General features: G+C 36.0%; 1 protein-coding gene and 1 pseudogene across 1 annotated transcript; both read left to right on the forward strand.

Annotated features, from left to right (window-relative positions):
* Positions 1–1,479: 1,479 nt before the first annotated feature.
* LOC120126424 (sulfate transporter 1.2-like) lies at positions 1,480–5,315 on the forward strand. The gene is made up of 14 exons (XM_039144633.1): positions 1,480–1,543; positions 2,016–2,369; positions 2,451–2,499; positions 2,600–2,807; positions 2,918–3,089; positions 3,181–3,246; positions 3,333–3,446; positions 3,559–3,675; positions 3,790–3,916; positions 4,005–4,291; positions 4,395–4,585; positions 4,698–4,783; positions 4,899–4,975; positions 5,088–5,315. The coding sequence occupies exons 2-14, from the start codon at positions 2,025–2,027 to the stop codon at positions 5,232–5,234; spliced, it is 1,986 nt and encodes a 661-aa protein (XP_039000564.1). The 5' UTR covers positions 1,480–1,543; positions 2,016–2,024; the 3' UTR covers positions 5,235–5,315.
* Positions 5,316–7,182: 1,867 nt separating this feature from the next.
* LOC120126444 lies at positions 7,183–27,012 on the forward strand (annotated as a pseudogene).
* Positions 27,013–27,253: the final 241 nt, after the last annotated feature.

Consider the following 27,253-nt stretch of genomic DNA (forward strand, 5'->3'; position numbering starts at 1 on the left):
TTAATCTTATTGGTTAAGTAGAAGGAACTTGGTTCCCTAGTTATCGGGTTTGAGTCGTGCAGAACTCTCCTGTTTAGGTGTTTGACATGACTCGACTCTGAATTTACTTACTGTCAATTTGTTCACCGAATATCTGATATTTAGTATAAAAAAACAAATATTACAGTGAACCATGGAAAGTTGGGAACCGTCAACTCTGGGAACCAAAAGGTGAGCCTTTGAATTTTTTTTTCAGCACCTTTTTCTTCTTCCTTTTTGTTATTTATTGTTCCTTATTGGAAAATGATTGTGAGGATTATTTTTGAAGTAAAGCTTCTTTAAGAAGGTCACTGGTGAAGGATAGTGACTTCCACTATCAATGGCATCAATGTGAAGTATATGAAACATGTAGGTGGAATAGCTTGATGGTTTAGCCATTATTCTCCCTCCTTAAAATGACATGCAATAACGATAACATATATATTCTTTATGAACCATATATCAACTCTTTCTTCTTTATGGAATAAAAATAACAGAGTGTTAAGTTTTACCGAACATGATGCTGCTGGTGAAATCAAGTTTTTAAGCATATGAATTGGAAATTTGGAATTGCCTGTTGATTTCATGCATTGCATCAGTTGACTGTTCAAATGATTAATCATGAAATGCATTCTTTAATCTAGTCAAATTTACGTTTTTGATCTTTCGAAGGGTCATCGTTGAATTGTTTGAATATTTTTTTAACTATTTTATTTGCTCTCTTTTAAATAAATCCTTTTTCTTGGTATAACATATATTTTCCAGAAACCCATTTTCTGGAAGGAAAAAATTCCATCTTTATTAAGCAAACAATTGGAAAAAGAAAACAAAAGACTATCATGGCTGGTTGTGACTGACAAAAACTCCAATATTCCCCTACTTCTACATCAATATTACGTGCATTCCGCGTACAATGTTTTTTTTATTGCTTGTAGTTTTCCTGGGAAAACTTCTCATGATGGTTATAAGAAGAAAATATACACAAGTTAGGCCCAGAAAGATATGGCTAAAGTATTTGTCACCTGCGCAAAAAAATAATTTTTTTAATAGTCTGAGTGATTATAAGGTAATATCTATTGATAATATTTCTTAATCATTGACAATGCACACATATTCTATAGATACAACTGTTCGAATTCAAGATCTCTAACGATAACAAAATTTCCCAAAACCACTTAAGCAACTTCGTGTGTTGCATAATATAGTCAACATTTCCCTTTAAGAGCATATTTTACACAATTATGGAGGATAGATGATCAGTTGCTTACGTCATGTAGTTGCGTTGAATACTTCGTTGAGTAATATTAAAATTTGCTACCAGTTGGTCATCTGTATATGTGAAATGTAAGAGATCCAGATTCATAAATTATTATTGCTTATCAATTATATATTTTATATCTTGTAAATATTTGACTTTCTCTACTGATTTAAGCAATATCTTCCCTAGCTTATTTTCCAACTTAAAAAGAACTCGTTAAGTTCTCTAAATCCCATCTGCCAACCACCTCCATATCCACCATCTTTGGTTAGCTTCTAATTATTTCTTAGCTCAATAGATTTTCATCAACTTTTGAGCATGAAGCGATGTTCCCGTGTTACAGTATATGTTTTAGAGAAACATTGGCATGCACTAACTAAGAAGCATTACTACCATTTGATTAGTGCACTAATCTTTATGATAGTAATTAATTGTATAAGAGTCCTACTCCTACATGGTAAAAGAGTTTAAGTTTGTTCGTGTCCTTAGTCTTCCTGTCAGTTTAAAATTCTCTTAGTTATGAGATACTCAGATAAGTTTTTAGGGTTTCACTGGATATTGATTCAAATCTTGTTTTTGTATCTCTTTATGATTATTAGTGATTTTTTTGGTTCTCCTCCACCCGTGGACTGTACACATGATACGTTGAACCACGTAAACTTTATACCTTCTCAGTTTATGTTAATCTCCAAAATAAATATTTGTTAATCATGGGTGGCTCGCTTTTCCTGTGCTTCAGATAAGTGATATGGCTTCGAATCCTCATTCAAATAATGAGCAAGCCGAAACCAAGGAGATGGACATTAGAAGCCTGTCGTCATCTCGGCGTCAGGTGCACAGTGAATCCTATCTTCACAAGGTGGCGGTTCCGCCTAAGCAAAACCTGTTCCGGGAATTCACAGCCACCGTGAAAGAAACATTGTTTGCTGATGACCCTCTGCGTCCCTTCAAGCATCAACCCAGGTCTCGAAAGTTCATACTGGGAATCCAGGCCATCTTTCCCATTTTTGAATGGGGAAGGAGTTACACCTGGAGAAAATTTCGTGGTGATATCATTGCTGGACTCACTATTGCCAGTCTCTGCATTCCTCAGGTTGTAGATATACTCCAAAAACATATACATAAACACTTATTTTCCTTATTTAGCTATTCAATTAAATTACTTGAAAAACAGGATATTGGTTATGCAAAGCTAGCAAACTTGGATCCGGAGTATGGACTTTGTAAGTTTCCATGTTATTTATCTACATTGCTAATAGAGCTTTGTTTTGGATTTTTCTTGAAGGAATTTTTACGAGTAATATTCTTCTTGATCCATGACAGACTCCAGCTTTGTTCCTCCATTGATTTATGCCTTTATGGGAAGTTCAAGAGATATCGCCATTGGACCAGTCGCAGTGGTATCTCTTTTATTAGGGACTATGCTTTCAAATGAGATCGACCCTAAGAAAAACAAAGCCGAGTATCTGCGGCTTGCATTTACTGCTACCTTTTTTGCAGGCATCATTCAAGCAACTCTCGGTGTTCTTAGGTAACTACTTTTATGTGTTTCACTCATGAACAGCTGTTATATACTGTATATCCACCCATAATATATATACAATTTCTGATAACCTTGTGTTACGTTACTGAATTTATTAGGTTGGGCTTCTTGATTGATTTCCTGTCCCATGCTGCCATCGTCGGTTTTATGGCCGGAGCTGCCGTCACAATTGCCCTTCAACAGCTTAAGGGACTTCTCGGTATAAAAGATTTCACAAAGAATCCAGATATTGTTTCTGTAATGCAATCTGTATGGGGCAACATCGATCAAGTAAGCACTTCTATGTGTAGCTTCTTTTTCCAACAAAAATTTGTTTTCATTCCACGGTTACTACATTTATATGGTACTATACATTTTGCAGTGGAACTGGCAGACAATAGTCATTGGAGTTTGCTTTTTATCCTTCCTTTTGTTCGCGAAATACATTGTAAGAAATCCTAAGTATATCCATCAGTCTTATTTCTAGGCTTGTATCCATTTGCCAACTTTCACGTGCTTTGGTTTGTGAAATAGGGAAAAAAGAACAAGAAATTCTTCTGGGTGCCTGCAATAGCTCCTTTGATATCTGTTATTATCGCCACCTTTTTCGTTTTCATAACACGTGCAGATAAGCAAGGAGTTGCCATTGTAAGCATCCCCCCCCCCCCAATTGTACAATACTGCAATCTAATAGTTCAAGTGATGGCAAAAATTGTAATGGCTACTGACAGAAAAACCACTGTTTCTTCCATCTTTGCAGGTGAAGCACATTAAGCAAGGAATCAATCCCTCATCTGTGAATCAAATTTACTTCAGTGGTGAATATCTTACGAAAGGTATAAAGATCGGTGTCGTGGCTGGTATGGTAGCATTGACGGTAAGCCATTTTTGTTTATCCATCTCCATTAAACCTAGAAGAAACCAATTATGACATTGCATCTAAATCGATTGACCCTTTGACGTCCATTTTTTTGGGGGGTCGATGTAATAGGAAGCTGCTGCCATTGGAAGAACTTTTGCTTCAATGAAAGAGTATCAAATAGATGGAAACAAAGAAATGATGGCAATAGGAGCTATGAATATAGTAGGTTCAATGACTTCCTGCTATGTTGCCACGGGTGAGAACGGAGAGAACACATGTTTTGTCATATAATCATATAGGTATATCTATAACTGATGTTACTATACCTTCGTTACTTGCTGCAGGTTCATTTTCTCGATCTGCAGTGAATTTCATGGCAGGATGCGAAACTGCAGTCTCTAATATCGTTATGTCCTGTGTTGTATTTTTAACCCTGGAATTCATAACACCTCTTTTCAAGTACACCCCAAATACCATCCTCGCTGCCATCATTATAAATGCCGTGATCGGGCTTTTCGATGTTCCGGCAGCAATTTTGATATGGAAGATTGATAAATTTGATTTTGTTGCATGCCTGGGAGCCTTTCTTGGAGTCGTCTTTCGATCGGTTGAGATTGGCCTCCTAATTGCTGTAAGAACTTCGATGTTCACCACCTAAACTTCCTAAGATCAATTATATTATTATATATACTCTGCTTTATATGTTTGATATAAATCTGTTGTCACCACGGCAGGTCATAATATCCTTTGCTAAAATCCTCTTACAAGTTACTAGGCCTCGAACTGCTCTTCTTGGTAAGATCCCTAGGAGTACTGTGTACCGAAATATCCAACAATATCCTGAAGCAACTAGAGTTCCTGGTGTTTTGATCGTTAGAGTTGATTCTTCTATTTACTTTTCCAACGCTAATTATGTCAGGGAGAGGTATACCATTCATCCCACCCAATTTCTCTCATGGATAGGTTTCATTCTTCCTAGTTAAGTTTCGAATTAGATTTTGAGATGCTCTTTAGTTAATTCGTCGACATCTTTGCAGGATATTGAGATGGTTAATGGATGAAGAAGAGCAAGTAAAAGCTGCATGTCAACCAGCAATCCAGTTTTTGATAATTGAGATGTCACGTAAGAATCCATTAATTATTTCTTCTCTAGCGTATTGTACCTTATGTCTTTATTAGTTATTTTGCAGTTTTAAGCTCACTTTCCTTTTCTTTCTTTCTAATTTCTTGTACATTAGCTGTAACTGACATTGATACCAGTGGCATCCATGCCATGGAAGAACTACACAAGAGTCTTCAGAAAAAGAATATTCGGGTAATTAAACAAATGATGGCTCAATACATATATACATATAAGCTTACTTAAGAATAACAAAGTCTAGGTTTTAATAAGTAGTTACCTGAGTTTGGCTGCATTTGTTGAACAGCTGGTTCTGGCAAATCCTGCCCCGGTGGTGATCGAAAAGCTTCACTCATCGAAATTCACCGATATAATCGGCGACGACAATATCTTTCTAACTGTTGCTGATGCCGTGTCATCGTGTTCTCCGAAATGGGTGGAAGAAGAAGTATGAAGAATGAAAAGGAAATGGTGGTTAATGCATGATAGCAAAGTGTGCATGTAGAAGGGAGGGATAGATGGTGCAATTGAATAATGAGGGTGTCAATTCAGTTGAATCAGAAGCGCAGAAAAGAGTGTATAATACAATAATATGTTTGAATATGTTTATAAATTTGCTAAAAGAAATGTAATAGAATCCAAAGCTGTATCTGATTAATTTCAAGAGTTTGTTAACCTGCGGAATCGGTTATATAAACCCAAGTGTTTGATTCTCTAAGAGGTAGGGATAAGCAATTATGTACGTTAATAATTGTGGGAAATGGAATGAACATAGACACAACCTGCAGCCAGATTCATTAAGAAGTGCACCCACGTTCATATGTTATAAAGATAGATTAGAGACGTAAGATTCCATAATTCTTTCTTTATATAAAATCCGGTGGGCACATTTTGAGGATAAGGTTATGGCAATAGTGGTCCCCAGTTTTCCAATTTTTAAAAGCCGCCTCAGTTGAGACTCTTGAAAATTGGTTTATTTAATCCACTATCAACATTCAAAAGCATGAGGAAATTGCTATATATATATATATATTCAAAGTATTGATCAATTAATTTAAGTTATGTATTATTATTATTATTATTATTTAGTTCGTCTTTTCTTAAAGTAATAAATAAACAAAAGAGTAGAGAGTACTAGGTCAAATTACCTAGCACAATCAAGTTTCGGTTTAAACTGTGTTTATGTTTAATGATAAAAAAAGATTTAAAATTTTATATTAAAAGAAGACTTAATATGAAAATAAGTGGTCAAATTATATATCAAAAAATATTTTAGTACTTAAATAATTTTTTATTAAAAAAAAAGATGTTTAACATTTATTTGTTATCATTTTAGGTATTTAGAAAATCTCAGTTAAATGATATATCAAGTTCTAGTAATTTTAAAAAAAATTCTTTAAATTTTTTTTAAATAAAATCTTAAAATTTTCAAATCTTAAAAAAAAACCCTTAACCCCCTCTAGCACGTCGCCTCTTCCTCGCCGTTCAGTCCACTTTCCGCCATCGGTGGAGTGCTTCGCCACCACCAAGAGCACCGTCGTTACCTCGCGACTCAACCCGACTGACGAACCACCCAAATCGATCACTGTTTGCCTGAATTATGAAAGAAACCGTTCGGTTTTCCCCCGTCACCAATCCCGAACACCATTCGTCGATGAGCGTCGCCGCCACCACCAGAAGGAGCGTCACCCCCGTCCGATCAAAACCCCTTTGGCCTCTCATCGTAAGCTACCGTCGAACGCTGTGGAGAGCTCCTTGAAGCTTCGTCGGAAAAATCAAGGTTATGCCGTTATTTTTTATATTTTCAGCCGCCTCCGTCATCCAAACGCCTCACGCCTGCCACCATTGGAATCCTTGACGTCGCGCAAGCAAAATCCATTCGACTGTGCTACCTCGGCGATGTCCTTGCTCCGTTTGCCGTTTTGGAATGGTTGCAAGGGAGGAAGAGATTGCACGGAGAAGATTTTTTAAATAATATATTTTGTAATTTTTAAATAAATTTTTAAAAATTACGTCACATGTCGATTAATAGAGTTTTTTTAACGGTAATTAATACTCGAACAGCTAAAATAATAACGAAGATACATTAGGTATTTATTTTTAACAAAAAAAAATATTTATACATTAAAACATTTTCTAATAAATAGTTTGATCACTCATTTTTTTAATTAAACCTAAAAGAATGAATTTATAAATAATAATCCTATGATTTTATTTTTTGGATATAAGTGACCCAATGTTGCATGTAAAGCTCTCCAGGATTTGGACATGAACAAAACCCAGTTGAGCCCACCTTAGATGCCCATGGACAATTCCAAACTCCATAGATCGAAGAGAACTGCATCCTCAACTTCAGCTTCCCATGATATGATAATACGATCGTCGGCAGTCAATATCAGACACAAAACCAATGGCTCTACTCCCATCTCTCCATACTATTGTCACTCGTTTTTATAGGCCAACAAAACCGCCTCCACAACTAATCCTTTCCTCTCTTTTGTTCCCCAAAAAACTTTCTTCTCTCTCCCCTGGAACCCAACCACTTAAACCCCTTGCCTCTACTCGCCAAGGTTATTCGTCTTCTCTGATTCCCTCCCTCAAAATTATTTTTTCCTCATTTTCACTTCTATATTTAATTGCCCATTTCACCTTTTTCCCCCTTTGCAGAGACTACTTTCGTTTCCAAAAACGATGAGCGCTTGGTGGGTTTGGGTTCAGTGAACAAGGACGATTCAATTCAGGCACAGAGCTCGACCAGCACCATTGCAGCCATTGTCACTTCTTTAGGTGGCCCTCCTGCTGCCGTTGGCATTGTTCGTTTGTCTGGTCCCACCGCTGTCGATATCGCTGGCCGTGTCTTTTTTCCGGCCAAAAAGAAGAAGAATAAGAGGAGACTGGATTCAGGTTCGGAGTTTGGAGGCCTGCAAGTCATGTTGTTGAGTATGGCGTTGTTTTGGATTCTCAGGGAAATGTTGTTGATGAGGTATAACTTTTTGTTGGTTGTTTGTGTTTTTCGTTATTGGAATTGGGATTGTAAAGTTTTTTTTTTTGTTTTTATGTTTCAGGTTTTAGCTGTGCCGATGCTGGCTCCAAAATCATATACTCGTGAAGATGTGGTTGAGCTCCAGTGCCATGGGAGTGAAGTGTGTCTGCGTCGAGTGTTGATGGTTTGTTTAGAAGCTGGAGCTAGGCTTGCCGAACCAGGTTGAGTTTAGCTTATGTAAATTTTTTTGTGGCTCTTCAACTCTTAGATAAAAGTTAAATTAATTGACTCACTTAGACACCCATTTTTGTTCTGTTCAATAAAAATATTTTATTATATATGTATTTATTTATTATTATTATTTTTAATATATTTGTATTTTATTATTTTTACAGGTCTCGCATTCAACAACCTCGATTTAGTGAGATTCAAAAAATAAATCAACATATTTGAGTCCTATTGAAACACTAAAACTAATGTATTTAAGTCATATTGAAACACTAAAACTAAAGCATTTTGAGTCCAAGTATAACTCTAAATCTGAGCTAAAAATAAGTTTCTTTAGACTATAAATATACTCGTGCATCAAGAGGAAAGAGAGAGAAAAACGTGAAATCAAAATCAGAGAAAATGACAACGATTTAAAAAAACCGAGGGAAGAAAATGACAAAAAATAAACGTGGAGGATCAAAACCCAGTATCTAAAAGCACAAGGAGTGATAGAGCATTTTCATTGCAAATTCAGTTTTTCTACACGCAAACATGAGAGATGTAACAACTTTTGACTTATTCTTTTTATTTTATTTTTTATTTATTTACTTTATATATATATTTCATTTTCTCCTAATTTTAATATTTTTTATTTCTTTTTACATTGTTATATATATATATATATATTTATTAATATTTTTTATTATTTTTTCTCATGTTTATTTTTATTTTTACAATCTAACACTTTCGACTTTTTAGGGATACTTTCAATCGATCAAAGATAATTAATTCGAATTGAATTTTTAAATTTTGATTTTCGCGATTAAGACAACCTATGAATTAATTGGTACCGAAAGGGCAGTTCAAGGGTGCTAATCCTTCCTTGACCGTAACCGACTCCCGAACCCACCTACCTAAATTCGTTTAAATGGTCGGTGGCAACTCCAATTCATTTAATCTAAGTCGAAGCCCAATTCGGGGCCCAACCGAAAGACGGTCGCGACAGCTTGGCGACTACGCTGGGGACAGGTAAGTGAGTCAGGCCGAAATTAATTATCGGTTGTTTTTTTTAACGAAAATTACAAGTTTAAATTTTAATTTATTTATTCAATTCTTATTATTTATCTTTGATTAGTTTTTTCAAATAAATAGTTGTACTAACGTTTTTTGATGATTTCAGATTTTTCAAATTTGTCATCTCTAGCTCTATACCCGAGCTCCGAGCCATTTTAAGTGGGGGCAAAAGTGACGCCTTAGTGGGAATTTATTCTCCGTATAGGCCTAGCAAGTAACCTTCGGGATTCATATACCTTATGTCTTCGCGTGAATTTATTCTCCGTATGGGCATAAGGGAATGTATCCTCTCGAGTTTAACTTAGTCCACATAAGCTTGTGATGGGCTTAGGACTAAGGGTCTGACAAGCCCAAGGGGCACCAGCAAGGAGAACTCGAGTACCTTTTTTAGAACCTAAACCGGGAGAGTACAGGGAATTAGAGCACACCCCAAAACCTCATTCCAAACCCTAGGCCGCTTTGTTTCATGCCTTACTTTCTGTTCAAAACATGCGAACTAGACAAATATGAGGTTAGGATTTGTTTGAAATTGGCATGCGGGATAGAGATCATGTCCGGGTAGGAATTAAAGCATGTGGGGTAAACATCATGTGGGGTAGGACTTTTATTTTTCATGATTATTTTTTATTATTTTCACCTCACTAACTCTTTTCATTTTTATTTTATTTTATTTTATTTTCATCACTTGCATCATTTAAAAGAGGTATTGATTAACAAAAAATGTGTTTGTTAAACATGAATAATATGCATTAATGGACAAATGGGTTGTAATACAAGAGATGAAAATACAGAGGACAGTCTACAAGGCGACTATGTGTCGCATTCAATCCAGAAGACGTGGTGCACACAATTGAAGAGAGTATCACTATGCTGCATTATAAAAGACTCAGAATGAACCAGATCTACATCAAGCACAATAAAAGTCTATCTTTGAAGAACTGACTGGCAGAGGTTGCAGGGGCAATATGAAGGGAGTCCCTTCAAAGATAACAATGGAAAAACGATAGCTGAAATTGGAGACCCTTGCTGACGAATTCAAGAAACAGACAAATGACCTTCACATACTCCCTATCAATTGAGGGCTCCAATGATGTATTTGTTGGGAACAGGTTCAACAAAAGATAAATGTCAGAGATGTAGTCATTCGAGACTTCTTGGGCCAATACAAAAAGCAACTCAACATTTGCACGGTTCATCCAGAGAAGCCATAGCAGTTCGACAGATTATTCAACCGGTGACAGACAAAGGCAGAAGACTAGTCAACATGTTAGAAGCTGTCAGGATATTTTTGTCTCTTAAAAGATAAAACACTTTTTCCTCCAATAAGGATTATTTCTAATAACATACACATTTTTTGATCAATGCCTCGAACATTGCATGCATCATGCATTCCTGCATATTTCGCATTATTTTTGTTTTTTATTACATTCACATATCTCATAAAAAAATGGGAACATTTTGATTTTATTCCTAGGACCTACAAAGAGCTTTAACAGCAACTTCTTGACACCCATGTAGTGTCACTATACCTGGTGGAAACCATGAAGTCCCCATACCCAAAGTGGTATGACGAAAATGCTCATTGTGAATATCAGAGCGGTGTCCTAGGGCACACAATTGAGAATTGTTACGCATTCAAGAGAGTCGTGCAGAAGATGCGTAACTAGAACTGGATTGAATTCAACAACTTGGGGGCATCCAAGTGAGGAAGATCATTTCATCATTTGAGGCATTCTGTTTGAATTTGTTTTTCATTTTTTTCTCAAGTTTTTGTAAGGACTTTTAAATAAATTTATGTTACTTTAAAGACGTTAAGCAATGAATCACATTTGCAAACTTGTAATTCTTTGAATATCATCTGAATTAAGAAACTCTATAAATGGTTTAAAGTTACAGATCTTTGACGAAGTAATATGATTTAAAACAAGGAATTTGACTTTACCCAGAATATGCACTCAAACATCGTACCCTGCTCTTGCAATAAACCAATATAACCTTTTCATTTCATAAGGTGCGGACAACATGGGGCATCCTTTTGCATATGACATTAGTATACTTTTTATTTAAAATGTTCAATGATGATCATTATCTTTACAGATGGAACAGTCGAGTAGGTAAATCTAGTTTAGGTCAGTTGCTTGGAAATTGAACTATAAAAATGAGATTCATTGACTTTCAACAACACCTAACTATAACAGGTTCTTCTTGACAAACTTAATAAATTAAATCCGTAAGGCTGAGCTATTCCACTAAGGCAATTGGTTATTGAAGAAACTTGAAAGCCCTGACCTTATGAGTAGATTACGTTTAAACCATGACATTGCTCGAACACTTGGCAATTCGGTGTTTGCTCCACTGTTATTGTCCGGCCGAAGACTTTGTGATGAGATGAACCCTTCAGTTAACTTGATAAAACTGATTATAATGTTAAGTTGTCACTCTAAAGCAATTGGTTAAACGCCTAGGCTTTACGGATTCAACTAGCAAGATAACGACAAATTAAATCAAATTTATCTAAGCAAGAAATTTTCGGTAATGATGAACTAAGGGAGTTAAGGAACACCTGTTATAGTCAACTTCACATGAGCACTCAAGAATTTGTTTTTCATTTTTTTCTCAAGTTTTTGTAAGGACTTTTAAATAAATTTATGTTACTTTAAAGACGTTAAGCAATGAATCACATTTGCAAACTTGTAATTCTTTGAATATCATCTGAATTAAGAAACTCTATAAATGGTTTAAAGTTACAGATCTTTGACGAAGTAATATGATTTAAAACAAGGAATTTGACTTTACCCAGAATATGCACTCAAACATCGTACCCTGCTCTTGCAATAAACCAATATAACCTTTTCATTTCATAAGGTGCGGACAACATGGGGCATCCTTTTGCATATGACATTAGTATACTTTTTATTTAAAATGTTCAATGATGATCATTATCTTTACAGATGGAACAGTCGAGTAGGTAAATCTAGTTTAGGTCAGTTGCTTGGAAATTGAACTATAAAAATGAGATTCATTGACTTTCAACAACACCTAACTATAACAGGTTCTTCTTGACAAACTTAATAAATTAAATCCGTAAGGCTGAGCTATTCCACTAAGGCAATTGGTTATTGAAGAAACTTGAAAGCCCTGACCTTATGAGTAGATTACGTTTAAACCATGACATTGCTCGAACACTTGGCAATTCGGTGTTTGCTCCACTGTTATTGTCCGGCCGAAGACTTTGTGATGAGATGAACCCTTCAGTTAACTTGATAAAACTGATTATAATGTTAAGTTGTCACTCTAAAGCAATTGGTTAAACGCCTAGGCTTTACGGATTCAACTAGCAAGATAACGACAAATTAAATCAAATTTATCTAAGCAAGAAATTTTCGGTAATGATGAACTAAGGGAGTTAAGGAACACCTGTTATAGTCAACTTCACATGAGCACTCAAGAATTTCATTTTTAGACCGATATTTATGCACTACCTTTATTAGAGGAGCTTACGAGGCTTGAACAAATGGAAGATTTCAGAGGACCGAAATAAAAGGTCTAGTAATTGATCATGCTAGTTGCGTCATTTTGTCTGCACCCAATTAAAATGCCAAACCAAAAAAAAGTACGTTGCAATAACAAAAAAATGACCTTTTTATGGCTGAAACCTTAGGTCAACCTAAAGCCAACTCATTCATTTGAACATTTTTCAAAGAGCTGTAACTCTGAAAGCATTAAAAGAGCTATTGATTCCTTTGATATACTTTGAACTCATGTTTATAACTTGATTCAATTGTGAACAAAAGTTTTATCATTTTCCCTCCTAAAACAAGAAAAATGAGAAAAACATTTTCAAACAGGACAGTCTCAAATATGAAAGGTCTATAAAGCCAAAGCTTGAAATGAGGCATGGTCGATTCCAGCTTTTAGACACACTTAAGAGCATCACATTTATCATTTTTAGCACACATATTTTTTTACAGCTTTTAGAATCAAATTTCAACTTTAAGATGAAAGATAATCGATTCAAAACGTACATTCGAAAATTGATGGTGGTTGCTCAACTTCACAGCGAAGGGGCGACTGACGGTCAACAAACAACTTTTCAGTTTCATTCAGAGTCAATTCAACTTCACAACGAATGATATTAGACTCGAGACAACACAAACTCAACTTCACAGCGAAGGGGCGGCTGACTGTCAACAAATAACTTTTCAGTTTCATTTAGAGACAATTTTAATTTCACAATGAATGATATTGGACTCGAGACAACACAAGCTCAACTTCACAGCGAAGGGGCGAATGACTGTCAACAAACAACTTTTCAGTTTCATTTAGAGTCAATTTTAACTTCACAACGAAGTATATTGGACCCCAAGTTCACAACGAATGGGCGACTGACTGTCAACAAACAACTTTTCAGTTTTATTCAGAGTCAATTTCAACTTCACAGCGAAGGATATTGGACTCGAGACAATACAAGCTCAACTTCACAGCGAAGGGGCGGCTGGCTGTCAACAAACAACTTTCCAATTTTAGAGTCAATTTCAAATTCACAGTGAAGGATATATGCCTCGAAACAGCACAAATATTTGGATTTCAACTTCACGACGAAGGATATCCAATTCGAGGCTCAACTTCACGACGAAGGGAATCGTGCCCACAAAATGCCTTCGAGTTCGACTACGCTCAGCTCCAAGGCACATCATTTGCAGCATAACTTAAGTCAAGAAGAGCTATCTGCCAAAGACCCTCGAGTTCGATTACACTCAGCTTCGAGGGCACATCATTTACAACATAACTCAAGGCTATAAGGGTTATCTGTGACCAAAAGACCTTCGAGTTCGACTACGCTCAGTTCCAAGGCATATCATTTGCAGCATAACTGTAACGTCCTCCATACCGGGTTAGTGATCAAATTGTGTAATTTTAAAATTTAGTGACCAAAGTAGATAAATTGAATGGTTGAAATATTTAATAGGAATGTTTCATGTAGGATGGATAAGCAAAGATGGGAAATTAAGAGGGCAAAGGAGTCTTTTAGTAAGAGAAATAATTAAATATTCCTTAAGGTTATTTTATAAACCACATGGAAAGCATTTGAGAGAAAACAAGGTTCTAGATATTTCTTTCTTCTTCTTCTTCTTCTCTCCAACCGTGAAGCTTGCAAGCAAAGGTGAGTTGTCTTCTTTTCGATTAATTCTTATGAGTTAAACATGGTTTTGGTTAATGAAGATTTAGAAAAGATGATGGAGAGAAACAAGGACTTAGAAACTCAAAGAATTCTAAGTTAAGAGAGATTAAAGGTTGGGAGCCATTGAATGAAATCTTGGATTAAAGGCCATAATAAGAATTAGAAGCTAAATTTGACTTGTCATCAAGCTAATTAAGAAGTATGAGGTGATATAATTAAAATTAGAACAAGTTGGAATTTGAGTAAGATTCTTAAATTCTATATGGAGGATTGGTTTTTTTAAGTTTTAGAGGTATTGAATGGATAATAATTAGTTTAAGTAAGAGTATGAAAGTTAGGTATATTAAAGGGAGTAAAATAGGAAGGTTTGAGCTAAAATGAGATGATTTTCGAGCTCAAAATAGGATTTATGGGCTAGGGGAATTGGTACCCATTCAAGGGGAATCGATACCCCCTCAAACGAATATGAAATTCCAGAATGCCAGAGGGGAATCGATACCCCCACAGTAGGGAACCGATTCCCCCTAAAGAAAAAAATAAAAATCAATTCCTTAAATTTGTTTAGGCTATTAGAAGTTAATTTCAAGACTTAGGCATCTGATAATCATAGTGAAAATTATGTTTATGTAGATATTGAGCCTAATCGAGTTATGGAACAATCGTCAAGTAAGATCGATCAAGGAAAAAGCAAGGAAATATAGGTGAGTGCATATGCATAGCATGAATATAGTATTATATTCAGTTCTAGACTTGTGATAAGTCTAGATTCAATATTTGATACATGATTACATTCCATATTATGATACTTGACATGAATTCATATTATATGCATTATGTGACATGAATATGGAGGAAAAGTTATATGAATTATGTGATAAAGGTATGGAAAATGAAATGTTTATGTGATAAAGGTATGAAAATGATATGTCTATGCGATATAAATTATGTGAATTGTAAAAGCCCATGTTCTGTAGATGAGAACTATAGGTATAGTTGGCATGCCAAGGGTAGAGGGTCTACGCGGTCCTTCGGGATGTATATATATTCTTTGGAACATTTGTGAGGTCTTTTGAGACACATAATTGATCCTTGGCATATGTATATGATTCTTAAGGAATTTATATATGGTCCTTCGGGACAAATTCTACGCGGTCATTCGGGACAAATTTCTACGCGGTACTTCGGTGTAAAAACTCTACGCGGTACTTCAGTGCAATTTATACGAGCTGTGGTGACATCATAGTGCACAACCTCACAATACTCACGTACCTTAGGTTCTCAGTATGGTATCATGGGCCAATAAACTTATTAATACAAATTCGTGAATGCTAATGTAATATGCTTACGGGTAAGGATCATGGTGATATAAACTACATTGATTAAGTATACGATTTCATCTCATTTCATATCATTATGGCATCTTCATTCAGTTCCTTGCTATTATTATTACATTGCCTCACTAAGTCGATGACTTAGCGTGTGAGTTTTCAAGCGTAGGATCAGAGAAAGTAGAAGATACATGTTAAGCAACTGACAACATTACTCCTGCAACTATCAGATCAGAAGCAACCTAATCAGTAGGTCATTTTTTTATGTAAATGGGTGTTGGCATGTAACTAAAGGGTTAAGTTGTGTATGCTCTGAGTATTTTGGTAAACTTGTATTAATATATGTATATTATCGTATTTTCTTAATATAATTTTAAGTATTTTGCTATTATTTGTTAAGAGTAATGTTTGAAAAGGGTAATGTGACATCTCAGACTCGTATTCGGGTCAGGTACGGGTTGGGGGTGTTACATTTAATGGTATCAGAGCTATGGTTTAGCCGATTCTAGGCATAAACCAGAGTCTTTAAATAGAATACATGCCAATAAAAAGTGAGAACTTCTGATCTGGTATAATATGATTATGTTGTTTTGCTAATATAGCGATATGTTTATTCTTATTAGATGCCCGTACATAGTAGCTCCTGAAGTGAAGCGGGAGAAGATAAGCCTGCTGAAAGCAGTAATTCACCTGCCCTGGCCAGGCAAGGTGAAGAACATGCATCTCAAGGAGTGCCTGTGCAAGATCAGGATATGTTCTTCAGAACGCTAGGCGCGTCTTCAACCTCTTGCTCCAGCAACTCAAAGAATGAATATAGTAAAAGAGTTTAGAGGTTTAGGAGCTCCCGAATTTAAGGGAGAAGCCGAGAAAGGTCCGGTTACGCGGATCTTTGGTTAAATGATTTGAAAATCATGTTGGATGGTCTCCACTACTCTGAAATGGAGAAATTAGATAGAGTTGTCTCGTTCCTGAGGGGTCATGCGAGGATATGGTGGACGAACGTCACCATGAGGATGTCAAATGACCATTTGACTTGGTTTTTATTTTTAGAAGAATTCAAAAAACAAGTACATTGGAGATCAGTTCATTCGACAAATGAAGCAAGAGTTTCTGAATTTGAAGCAATTGAACCGCTCTGTATATGAATATGAATATGAGTTCAACAAGCTTAGTCGGTTTGCATCGGAGCTGGTACCAACTGAAAAAAGGCTTGTGAATGGTTTGTAGAGGGCTTATGCCCTAGATTGAAAGAGATACTGATAGTATTGAATTTGTCCTCGTTTCAAGAGTTGATCAATCATACTAAGGCTCTCAAAAGAGCTCAGAATGAGAGATTCAGGGACTTTAGAGTTCAGACATCAAAGAGGACAGGTGTTTCTTCCAGCTCAGCACCACCAAAAAGAGAAAGAGACTCAGGATTTCGATCACAAGCTAGATCCGAATCAGTTGCATCCTTAGCTAGGGGAGCTAGTCAGGAAAGACCTAGACAGACGCAATCAGTGGGATCTGGTGTTGGGAGATCTACTCCGAGTCATGCGAGACAGTGTCAGCACTGTGGGAAAAACCATTATGGGGCTTGTCGGATGGCTGTTGGGACTTGTTTTCGATGCGAAGATTCCAAACATTTTATCCAGGATTGTCCATTGATGGTTGGTGAGCCTGCACCATCTGAAAGAGTTGACTCTAGCTCACAGAGAGGACAAGGAAGGGGTAGAGGAAGAAACCAATATAAATCTTCTACATAACATGAAGTTTGCTCAACTGCTCGGGTATACAATTTAAAGACAAGTGAAGATCGGGATGATCCTGATATTATAGCAGGTACTTTTCAGCTGTATGATAAATTAGTATTGGTTCTGATTGATCCGGGTTCTAATTATTCCTACATTACAAGTAAATTAGTAAAGGAATTGAGGATTCCCTTAGAAGCTACGAGTAATGAGATTATAGTAACTAATCCTTTAGGCCATAGTGCTTGTGTGAACAAAGTCTGTAAGGGGTGTCCCATAAAGATTCAGAGAATTGAATTCCCTGCTAATCTGATGGAATTACCCTTTGACGAGTTTGAAGTGATTTTAGGAATGGATTGGTTGTTCTGTTACTATGGGGATGTTAATTGCAGATCGAAAAAGGTAACCCTGAAGAGTCCAAGAGGAACAAAAATAAGTGTGATAAGTTAAAGGTTTAATCTTTTAGCAAATGTAATATCATTAATGTCTGCTAAGAAGCTATTGCTACAAGGATGTCAAGGTTTTCTTGCAAATGTGAAAAATACAAGAGCTATAGAGAAAGGATTATATGAGATTTCAACAGTTCGAGAATTCCTTGATGTTTTCCCTGTTGCAGATAGAGATGTAGAATTTCAAATTGAAGTAATGACGGGAACTGCTCTAATTGCAATGACACCTTATCGGATGGCTCCGAAAGAATTGCAAGAGTTAAAGAATCAATTGCAAGAGTTGTTAGAGAAGGGATTTATTCGACCAAGTGTGTCACCTTGGGGAGCTCCGGTGTTATTTGTTAAGAAGAACGATGGATCAATGCGTCTCTGCATTGATTATCGACAGCTCAATAAGGTGGCAATCAAAAATAAATATCCCCTCCCACTCATTGATGATTTGTTTGATCAGTTAAAAGGAGCTTCGGTATTCTCGAAGATTGACTTACATTCTGGTTATCACCAATTGAAGATTCAGGAGAAGGATATTCCAAAGACTGCTTTTAGAACGAGATATGGTCATTATGAATTCATTGTAATGCAATTCGGAATAATGAATGCACCTGCTGCTTTCATGGATCTCATGAACAGAATTTTTCAGCCCTATTTGGACCAGTTGGTTGTTGTCTTTATTGATGATATACTGGTTTACTCGAAGTCTATTGAAGAGCATAGCATACATTTACAAATAGTGTTGCAAATTCTCAGAGATAAGAAGTTTTATGCCAAATGGTCCAAATATGAATTTTGGCTTAATGAAGTGATTTTCTTGGGGCATGTGATCTCTGCAGATGGGATTCGGGTGGACCCTCAAAAGATAAAAGCTATAATGGACTGGGAAGTTCCAAAGAATGTATCAAAAGTTCGGAGTTTTCTTGGACTTACAGGTTATTATCGAAGATTCGTTAAGAATTTTTCGATGATAGTGCTGCCTTTAACGAAGCTAATGAGAAAGAATGTACCGTTTGTTTGGACTCCTGAATGTCAAGATAGTTTTGAAGCTTTAAAGAGAATTTTGACAGAAGCTCCTGTATTGGTTCAACCGGAATCTGGCAAGAATTTTATAGTATTCAGTGACGCATCTCATAATGGTTTGGGTTGTGTATTAATGTAAGAAGGAAAAGTAGTAGCATATGCATCGAGACAGTTGAAACCACATGAAAAGAATTACCCCACCCATGATTTAGAAATAGCTACAGTGGTGTTCGCTCTCAAGATTTGGCGTCATTATTTGTATGGAGAACGATGTTACTTGTATACATACCATAAGAGCCTGAAATATCTAATGACTCAAAAAGAGCTTAATTTGAGGCAAATGAGATGGGTTGAGTTTTTGAGAGATTATGATATAATAATTGACTATCATCCCGGAAAGGCTAACGTGGTAGCAGATGCTTTGAGTAGAAAGACGTTTGCAGCTTTACGAGCTATTGATGCAAGGTTATTTTTTACTAGAGACGGTGGTCTATGTACAGAGTTAAAACTTAAACCAACATGGTTGGAACGAATAGGAGAATTGAAAAGTAAAGATGAAAGGTGTTTGGAAAGAATTGAGCAAGTAAAGAGTAAAGAGATTAAAGACTTTGAGGTTAAGTCGGATGGAAATTTGTATTATAAAGGAAGAATTGTGATACCAGACAATGAATAATTGAAGAAAGATTTATTGGCAGAGGCTCATTGCAGTCCATTGACGATGCACCCGGGTGGAACCAAGATGTATATGGATTTAAAAGATCGGTATTGGTGGCCAGGGATGAAGCAAAGCATTAGTAAATTTGTATCCAAGTGTTTGACATGTCAACAAGTTAAAGCTGAGCATCAAGTTCCGTCAGGATTATTGCAACCGCTTTATATTCCTCAATAGAAATGGGAAAATGTGACGATGGATTTTATTTTGGGGTTACCATTGACTCCGAACAAAAGAGATTCAATCTGGGTAATTGTTGATCGATTGACTAAGTCAGCGTATTTCCTTCCGGTTAGAACAAATTTCTCCATGGACAAATATGCAGAACTGTATATTAGAGAAATTATTAGATTGCATGGAGTGCCTGCTTCTATAGTCTCTGATCGAGACCCTCGATTCACTTCGAGATTCTGGAAATCTTTGCATAGAGCATTGGGAACTCGTTTAAACTTTAGTACGGCTTTTCATCATTAGACTGACGGGCAATCATAGAGAACTATTCAGATATTGGAAGATATGTTGAGAGCATGTGTAATGGAATTCAAAGGATTATGGGAAAAGTATTTACCGCTGGCAGAGTTCGCTTACAACAATAGTTATCAGTCCAGTATAAAGATGGCCCCATACGAGGCATTATATGGGATGAAATGTCGTACTCCATTAAATTGGTATGAACTCAAAGATCGAAGTGTTCTTGGTCCGGATTTAATTCAAGATGTAGAAGAGAAAGTTCGAGAAATTCAACATAACCTCAAAGTAGCCTCTGATCGGAAAAAGTCCTATTCTGATCTTAAAAGAAAAGAGATTGAATTCGAGGTTGGAGATAAAGTTTTCCTTAAAGTATCTCCCTGGAAGAGAGTATTATGATTTGGTTGGAAAGAAAAGTTAAGTCCTAGATTCATTGGGACATATGAAGTTGTTAAGAGGATAGGACCCGTGGCATATCAGTTATCTTTGCCATCATAAATGGAGAAAATTCATAATGTTTTCCATGTGTCTATGTTGCGGAGGTATAGGTCTGATCCCTCTCACATCATTGCACCAGAACAAGTAAAAGTCCAATCGGATCTGACATATGAAGAAGAGCCTATGAGAATAATGGATTATGAAGTAAAACAGTTGAGGAATAAAACTGTTCCATTGGTCAAAGTTCTCTGGAGGAATCACAAAGTAGAGGAAGCCACATGGGAACGTGAAGAAGATATGCGTTGTCAATACCCTCATATGTTCGTGTAATGAAAATTCGAGGACGAATTTTCTTAAGAGAGAGAGATTTGTAACGTCCTCCATACCGGGTTAGTGATCAAATTATGTAATTTTAAAATTTAGTGACCAAAGTAGATAAATTGAATGGTTGAAAGATTTAATAGGAATGTTTCATGTAGGATGGATAAGCAAAGAAGGGAAATTAAGAGGGCAAATGAGTCTTTTAGTAAGAGAAATAATTAAATATTCCTTAAGGTTATTTTATAAACCATGTGGAAAGCATTTGAGAGAAAACAATGTTCTAGATATTTCTCTCTTCTTCTTCTTCTCCAACCGTGAAGCTTGCAAGCAAAGGTGAGTTGTCTTCTTTTGGATTAATTCTTATGAGTTAAGCATGGTTTTGGTTAATGAAGATTTAGGAAAGATGATGGAGAGAAATAAGGACTTAGAAACTCAAAGAATTCTAAGTTAAGGGAGATTAAAGGTTGGGATCCATTGAATGAAATCTTGGATTAAAGGTCATAATAAGAATTAGAAGTTGGATTTGACTTGTCATCAAGCTAATTAAGAAGTATGAGGTGATAGAATTAAAATTAGAACAAGTTAGAATTTGAGTAAGATTCTTAAATTCTATATGGAGGATTGGTTTTTTTAAGTTTTAGAGGTATTGAATGGATAATAATTAGTTTAAGTAAGAGTATGAAAGTTAGGTATATTAAAGGGAGTAAAATAGGAAGGTTTGAGATGAAATGAGATGATTTTCGAGCTCAAAATAGGATTTCTGGGCTAGGGGAATCGGTACCCATTCAAGGGGAATCGATACCCCCTCAAACGAATATGAAATTCCAGAATGCCAGAGGGGAATCGATACCCCCACAGTAGGGAACCGATTCCCCCTAAAGAAAAAAATAAAAATCAATTCCTTAAATTTTTTTAGGCTATTAGAAGTTAATTTCAATACTTAGGCATCTGATAATCATATTGAAAATTATGTTTATGTAGATATTGAGCCTAATCGAGTTCTGGAACAATCAACAAGAAAGATCGATCGAGGAAAAAGCAAGGAAATATAGGTGAGTGCATATGCATATCATGAATATAGTATTATATTCAGTTCTAGACTTGTGATAAGTCTAGATTCAATATTTGATACATGATCACATTCCATATTATGATACTTGACATGAATTCATATTATATGCATTATGTGACATGAATATGTAGGAAAAGTTATATGAATTATGTGATAAATGTATGGAAAATGAAATGTTTATGTGATAAAGGTATGGAAATGATATGTCTATGCGATATAAATTATGTGAATTGTAAAAGCCCATGTTATGTAGATGAGAACTATAGGTATAGTTTGCATGCCAAGAGTAGAGGGTCTACGCGGTTCTTCGGGATATATATATATATATATTCTTTGGAACATTTGTGAGGTCTTTTGAGACACATAATTGATCCTTGGCATATGTATATGATTCTTAAGGAATTTATATGTGGTCATTCGGGACAAATTCTACGCTGTCCTTCGGAACAAATTTCTACGCGGCACTTCGGTGCAATTTATACGAGCTGTGGTGACAGCATAATGCACAACCTCGCAATACTCACGTACGTTAGGTTCTCAGTATGGTATCATGGGCCAATAAACTTATTAATACAAATTCGTGAATGCTAATGTATTATGCTTACGGGTAAGGATCATGGTGATATAAACTACATTGATTAAGTATACGATTTCATCTCATTTCATATCATTATTGCATCTTCATTCAGTTCCTTGCTATTATTATTACATTGCCTCACTAAGTCGATGACTTAGCGTGTGAGTGTTTCACTCATAGGATCCGAGAAAGTAGAAGATACAGGTTAAGCAGCTGACAGCATTACTCCTGCAACTATCAGATCAGAAGCAACCTAATCAGTAGGTCATTTTGTTATGTAAATGGGTGTTGGCATGTAACTAAAGGGTTAAGTTGGGTATGCTCTGAGTATTTTGGTAAACTTGTATTAATATATGTATATTATCGTATTTTCTTAATATAATTTTAAGTATTTTGCTATTATTTGTTAAGAGTAATGTTTGAAAAAGATAATGTGACATCTCGGACTCGTATCCGGGTCGGGTACGGGTTGGGGGTGTTACAATAACTTAAGTCGAGAAGGGTTATCTGCCAACTAAAGACCTTCGAGTTCGACTACGCTCAGCTCCAAGGCACATCATTTGCAGCATAGCTTAAGTCGAGAAGGGCTATCTGCCAAAGACCCTCGAGTTCGATTACACTCAGCTTCGAGAGCACATCATTTACGGCATAACTCAAGGCTATAAGGGTTATCTGTCAACAAAGACCTTTGAGTTCAACTCCACTCAGCTCAAAGACACCATCATTTGCAGTATAGCTCAAGGCAAGAAGGGCTATCTGCCAAAGACCTTCGAGTTTGATTCCATTCAGCTCGAGGGCGTATCAACAGCGTTGCATCAGCAAGGAACTACTTTCCAGTCAAATTTTTACACCCAGATCTCTAAATCGAGAAGAAGACCAAGGTCGACCAAGATTGGCAACAAAGAGTCACTTTCCGATTCCCCACGATTTCAATTTCAAGAAGAAGTATATCGTGCCCAATGGATAGACTTAGTGTCACAACAAACACTATCAAGTCTCAAATAAAAGAGAATCGGACAAAAACTGGTTGTCTTTTTCATCTTTGCCTTATTCTTGTTAACACAAAAATGTGCAAAGAGGAGCAGTTGTAGACACCCTTTTTGTCCGGGTCTACAAAAACATTTTATTATATTATATATTTATTTATTTATTTATTATTATTATTATTATTATTATTATATTTGTATTTTATTATTTTTACAGGCCCCACACTCAATAACCTCGATTTAGTGAGATTCAGAAAATAAACCAACGTATTTGAGTCCTATTGAAACACTAAAACCAACGTATTTGAATCCTATTGAAACATTAAAACCAAAGCATTTTGAGTCCAAGTAGGACTCTAAATCTGAGCTAAAAATAGGTTTCTTTAGACTATAAATAGACTCGCGCATCAAGAGGAAAGAGAGAGAAAAACGTGGAACCAAAATCAGAGGAAGTGATAACGATTTGGAAAAATTGAGGGAAGAAAAGGACAAAAAATAAGCGTGGATGATCCAAACCCAGTATCTAAAAGAACGAGGAGTGGCAGAGCATTTTCATTGCAAATCCAGTTTCTCTACACGCAAAACATGGGAGATGTAACAACTTTTGACTTATTTTTTTTATTTCATTTTTTATTTATTTAATTTATATATAATTTTCATTTTCTCCTAATTTTAATATTTTTTATTTCTTTTACATTCTTTTATATATATATATATTTATTTATTTTTTCATTTTTTATTATTTTTTCTCATGTTTATTTTCATTTTTATAATCCAACACTTTTGACTTTTTAGGGATATTTTCAATCGATTAAAGATAATTAATTCGAATTGAATTTTTAAATTTCAATTTAAATTTTGATTTTCGCGATTAAGACAACCTATGAATTAATTGGTATCGAAAGGGCGGTTCAAGGGTGCTAATCCTTTCTTGACCGTAACCAACTCCCGAACTTGACACGTTTTTGGTACAACGCAGATCAGGTAAGATGGTGTCTGACCTACCTAAATTCATTTTAAATGGTCGGTGGCAACTCCAATTCATTTAATCTAAGTCGAAGCCCGATTCGAGACCCAACCGAAAGACGGCCGCGACAACTCCATTAGTTCTAGTTGATCAGAGTGCCTTGCCCTTGCATTTTATTTTTTTGCATCTTTTAACAAAAACTGCCCCTATTCTTTGTGTTCCTTCCTTCTCCTGTTTTTAGGCGAGTTTACCCTCCGTGCATTCTTAAATGGTCGCTTAGATCTTTCCCAAGCTGAAAATGTTGGAAAACTAATTTCAGCTAAGTCTGTTGCGGCCGCTGATGCAGCTTTGGCAGGAATTCAGGCATGTTCATCTTTAGATTCTGTTTTTCTAACTATCTTCTTGTTTTCTCCATCGTTTTTATTACCTTTAAATTTGCAATAATTCTTCTAATCAAGGATCGGTTGGCAGTGTGATTGACAACACTGATGTGATTGACTTTCTGACAGGGGGCTTCTCTACTTCAGTCAGATCTTTGCGAGGACAGTGCATTGAGTTGATTACTGAGATAGAGGTTCGTTTAGATTTTGACGATGAGATTCCACCACTCGATGTCAACCTAATTATGAATAGAATTCTTGACATGTGTCAGGATGAAGAGCATGCATTGGAGACTGCCAATTATGACAAACTTCTGCAATCAGGGTTGCAGGTACAATCTCTTACCACACAAGACCTTTGAATGTGATTTCAATTGCAGAAAGCGGTTTCATGTGTAGAATTCACATTTTTACTCCACGAATATATCATAAAAGTAACAGAGCAGTCCCCAACTATTATATCATTCAGTTGGATCATTTATATCTACCTCTCATTATGGTCCTTTGGTAGTAAGATAGATGGAGCTTTCGGTCTTTACATGCTTGTAGACAGGCTGTGCATCTTATGTTTAAGGTTAGTTATCAATGATGCAGTCGCCTCCGTTTCCAAAATCTTGCAGATAGCAATTGTAGGACGTCCGAATGTTGGGAAGTCAAGCCTCCTTAATATCTGGAGCAATGCACGTTGTTTTCCCTCCTTTCTTCCTATTGCATGATTTATATGATTGAACATCTCTCAGTTTTGATGTCTGTGTTACATCATCTAAACAATTTGTTTGACTTATGAACTGGCAAGTCCTTTCATTTGGACACTGATTCTTTCACATAGAAATGACATGGCATCTAGTTCAACCCCATGTCTTGCTTGTAGCGTGCAGAGTGAGAGGGCAATAGTTACAGAGATTGCAGGAACCACTAGGGATGTGGTGGAAGCCAGTGTTAGTGTTGCTGGTGTCCCTGTAACGCTTCTTGATACTGCAGGCATCAGGGAAACTGATGATATTGTGGAGAAGATCGGTAAAAATTTTCTCCTTGCCTGACTTATTCCAAAAATACATTGTGTAATTTATAAGTATCAAATTGGAGTTCCAAGCTGATTATTTTGCTAGATAATGCTTTTTAATAGGAAATTTGACTCCTATAAATATATTTGACTCCGTTGCCGGTCTCTTGAATGCACACGTAATGAAAAATTGATATTGGAAATACTATGGTTTATCATGTTGCTGGTAATAATGCCATGCAAAATTTTAGTTTTTCTTTTTATTGCCGAAAGATACAATTTAGCTTGGCTTATGTGAAATGTTTGGGACCTCCGTCTCTTCCCTTTGTTGGGTGAAGAAACTTCTTGTATTTAATTTTCAATGTATAGCAAATAGTCAATGTTTCATAATTTAGTTGTCGTCTGTTCAGAGAAGTTGATTCAAGTATATTATTTGAATAGCTTTATTCGCAATAGATAGTTAATTTTATGGTTTATGGTTCTCTTAATATGTCATTAATTACTGAGATTTGTACGAAAACTTTGTTCTAGGTGTGGAAAGATCTGAAGCTGTTGCTATGGGTGCTGATGTCATCATCATGACAGTGAGTGCAATTGATGGATGGACTATGAAAGATGCTAAACTTCTTGAGAGGATTCAATCCAATATGGTAAGCTATTGGCATTGCGATTAATATGCACCTATCTCGCAGCTTTTTCCATTTTTAAGTACCTCATCCAATGAGTCAAGTATTTCTTTGAGAACATACTGAAATTGGGTGTTGTTTTGGGGTTTCAGGGATCAACATCCATTCCTATGATTCTAGTAATCAACAAAATAGACTGTGCTTCATCTGCCTGCTCTGATTGGGTTGATAGAGAGACCAAGTCTTTCAGTAAGCGTGTCTTTACATGTGCCATCACCGGTCAAGGGATGCATGATTTGGAGAAATCAATCTTAGAGATAGTTGGCCTAGACAAGATTCCCACTGGGGGACGGAGATGGACCGTTAACCAGGTTAGAATTTTTTAAAACTGCCTGACCCTTTTTCTTGTCTGGCTTCTAGACGACCCTAGTTCCATATCCATTTCTAGCTGCTACTTATGGAATTATAATTTCATGGGGTTTATCAGAGAGAATGTGAACAGCTGATGCGAGCCAAGGAGGCTCTTGTAAGACTGACGTCGACGATAAAGGAGGAGCTGCCGCTTGATTTTTGGACAATTGATTTAAAAGAGGCTGCATTGGTTCTTGGCCAGATAAGTTAAGAAGACATTTCTGAGGAGATTTTATCCAACATCTTTGACAAGTTCTGTATTGGTAAATAGTTCTTTTTGGAAATAGCACAAATTTTTGTTATAGTTCTTATTATCATTTTATAATATCTTACTGCATTCCTAGACGGTTAAATTTTCGATTTTCTCATGCATATTATAAGGCCTTTAAGTTCATGGTTTGTGCTTATTGATATACAAAAAATGAGATGGATTTTACACCTGTTAATGAAAACTGGCGTTTAGGATGTTTCATTTGTTTTTTGATTTTAACCAATTGAAATCTTTGTAGAACAAGGGTCCTTGGGTGGTACACCCGTCTCAA

This window comes from Hibiscus syriacus, unplaced genomic scaffold (assembly GCF_006381635.1).
Source record: "Hibiscus syriacus cultivar Baekdansim isolate YM2019G1 unplaced genomic scaffold, ASM638163v2 tig00001401_pilon, whole genome shotgun sequence".
NCBI lineage: Eukaryota > Viridiplantae > Streptophyta > Magnoliopsida > Malvales > Malvaceae > Hibiscus > Hibiscus syriacus.

Coding starts and splice junctions, on each gene's coding strand:
- LOC120126424 (XM_039144633.1), top strand. CDS start 2,025: ATGGCTTCGAATCCTCATTCAAATAATGAGCAAGCCGAAACCAAGGAG. Junction 3,247..3,332: donor TTTTGTTCGCGAAATACATT/GTAAGAAATCCT, acceptor TTTGTGAAATAG/GGAAAAAAGAACAAGAAATT. Junction 4,292..4,394: donor AGATTGGCCTCCTAATTGCT/GTAAGAACTTCG, acceptor TCACCACGGCAG/GTCATAATATCCTTTGCTAA.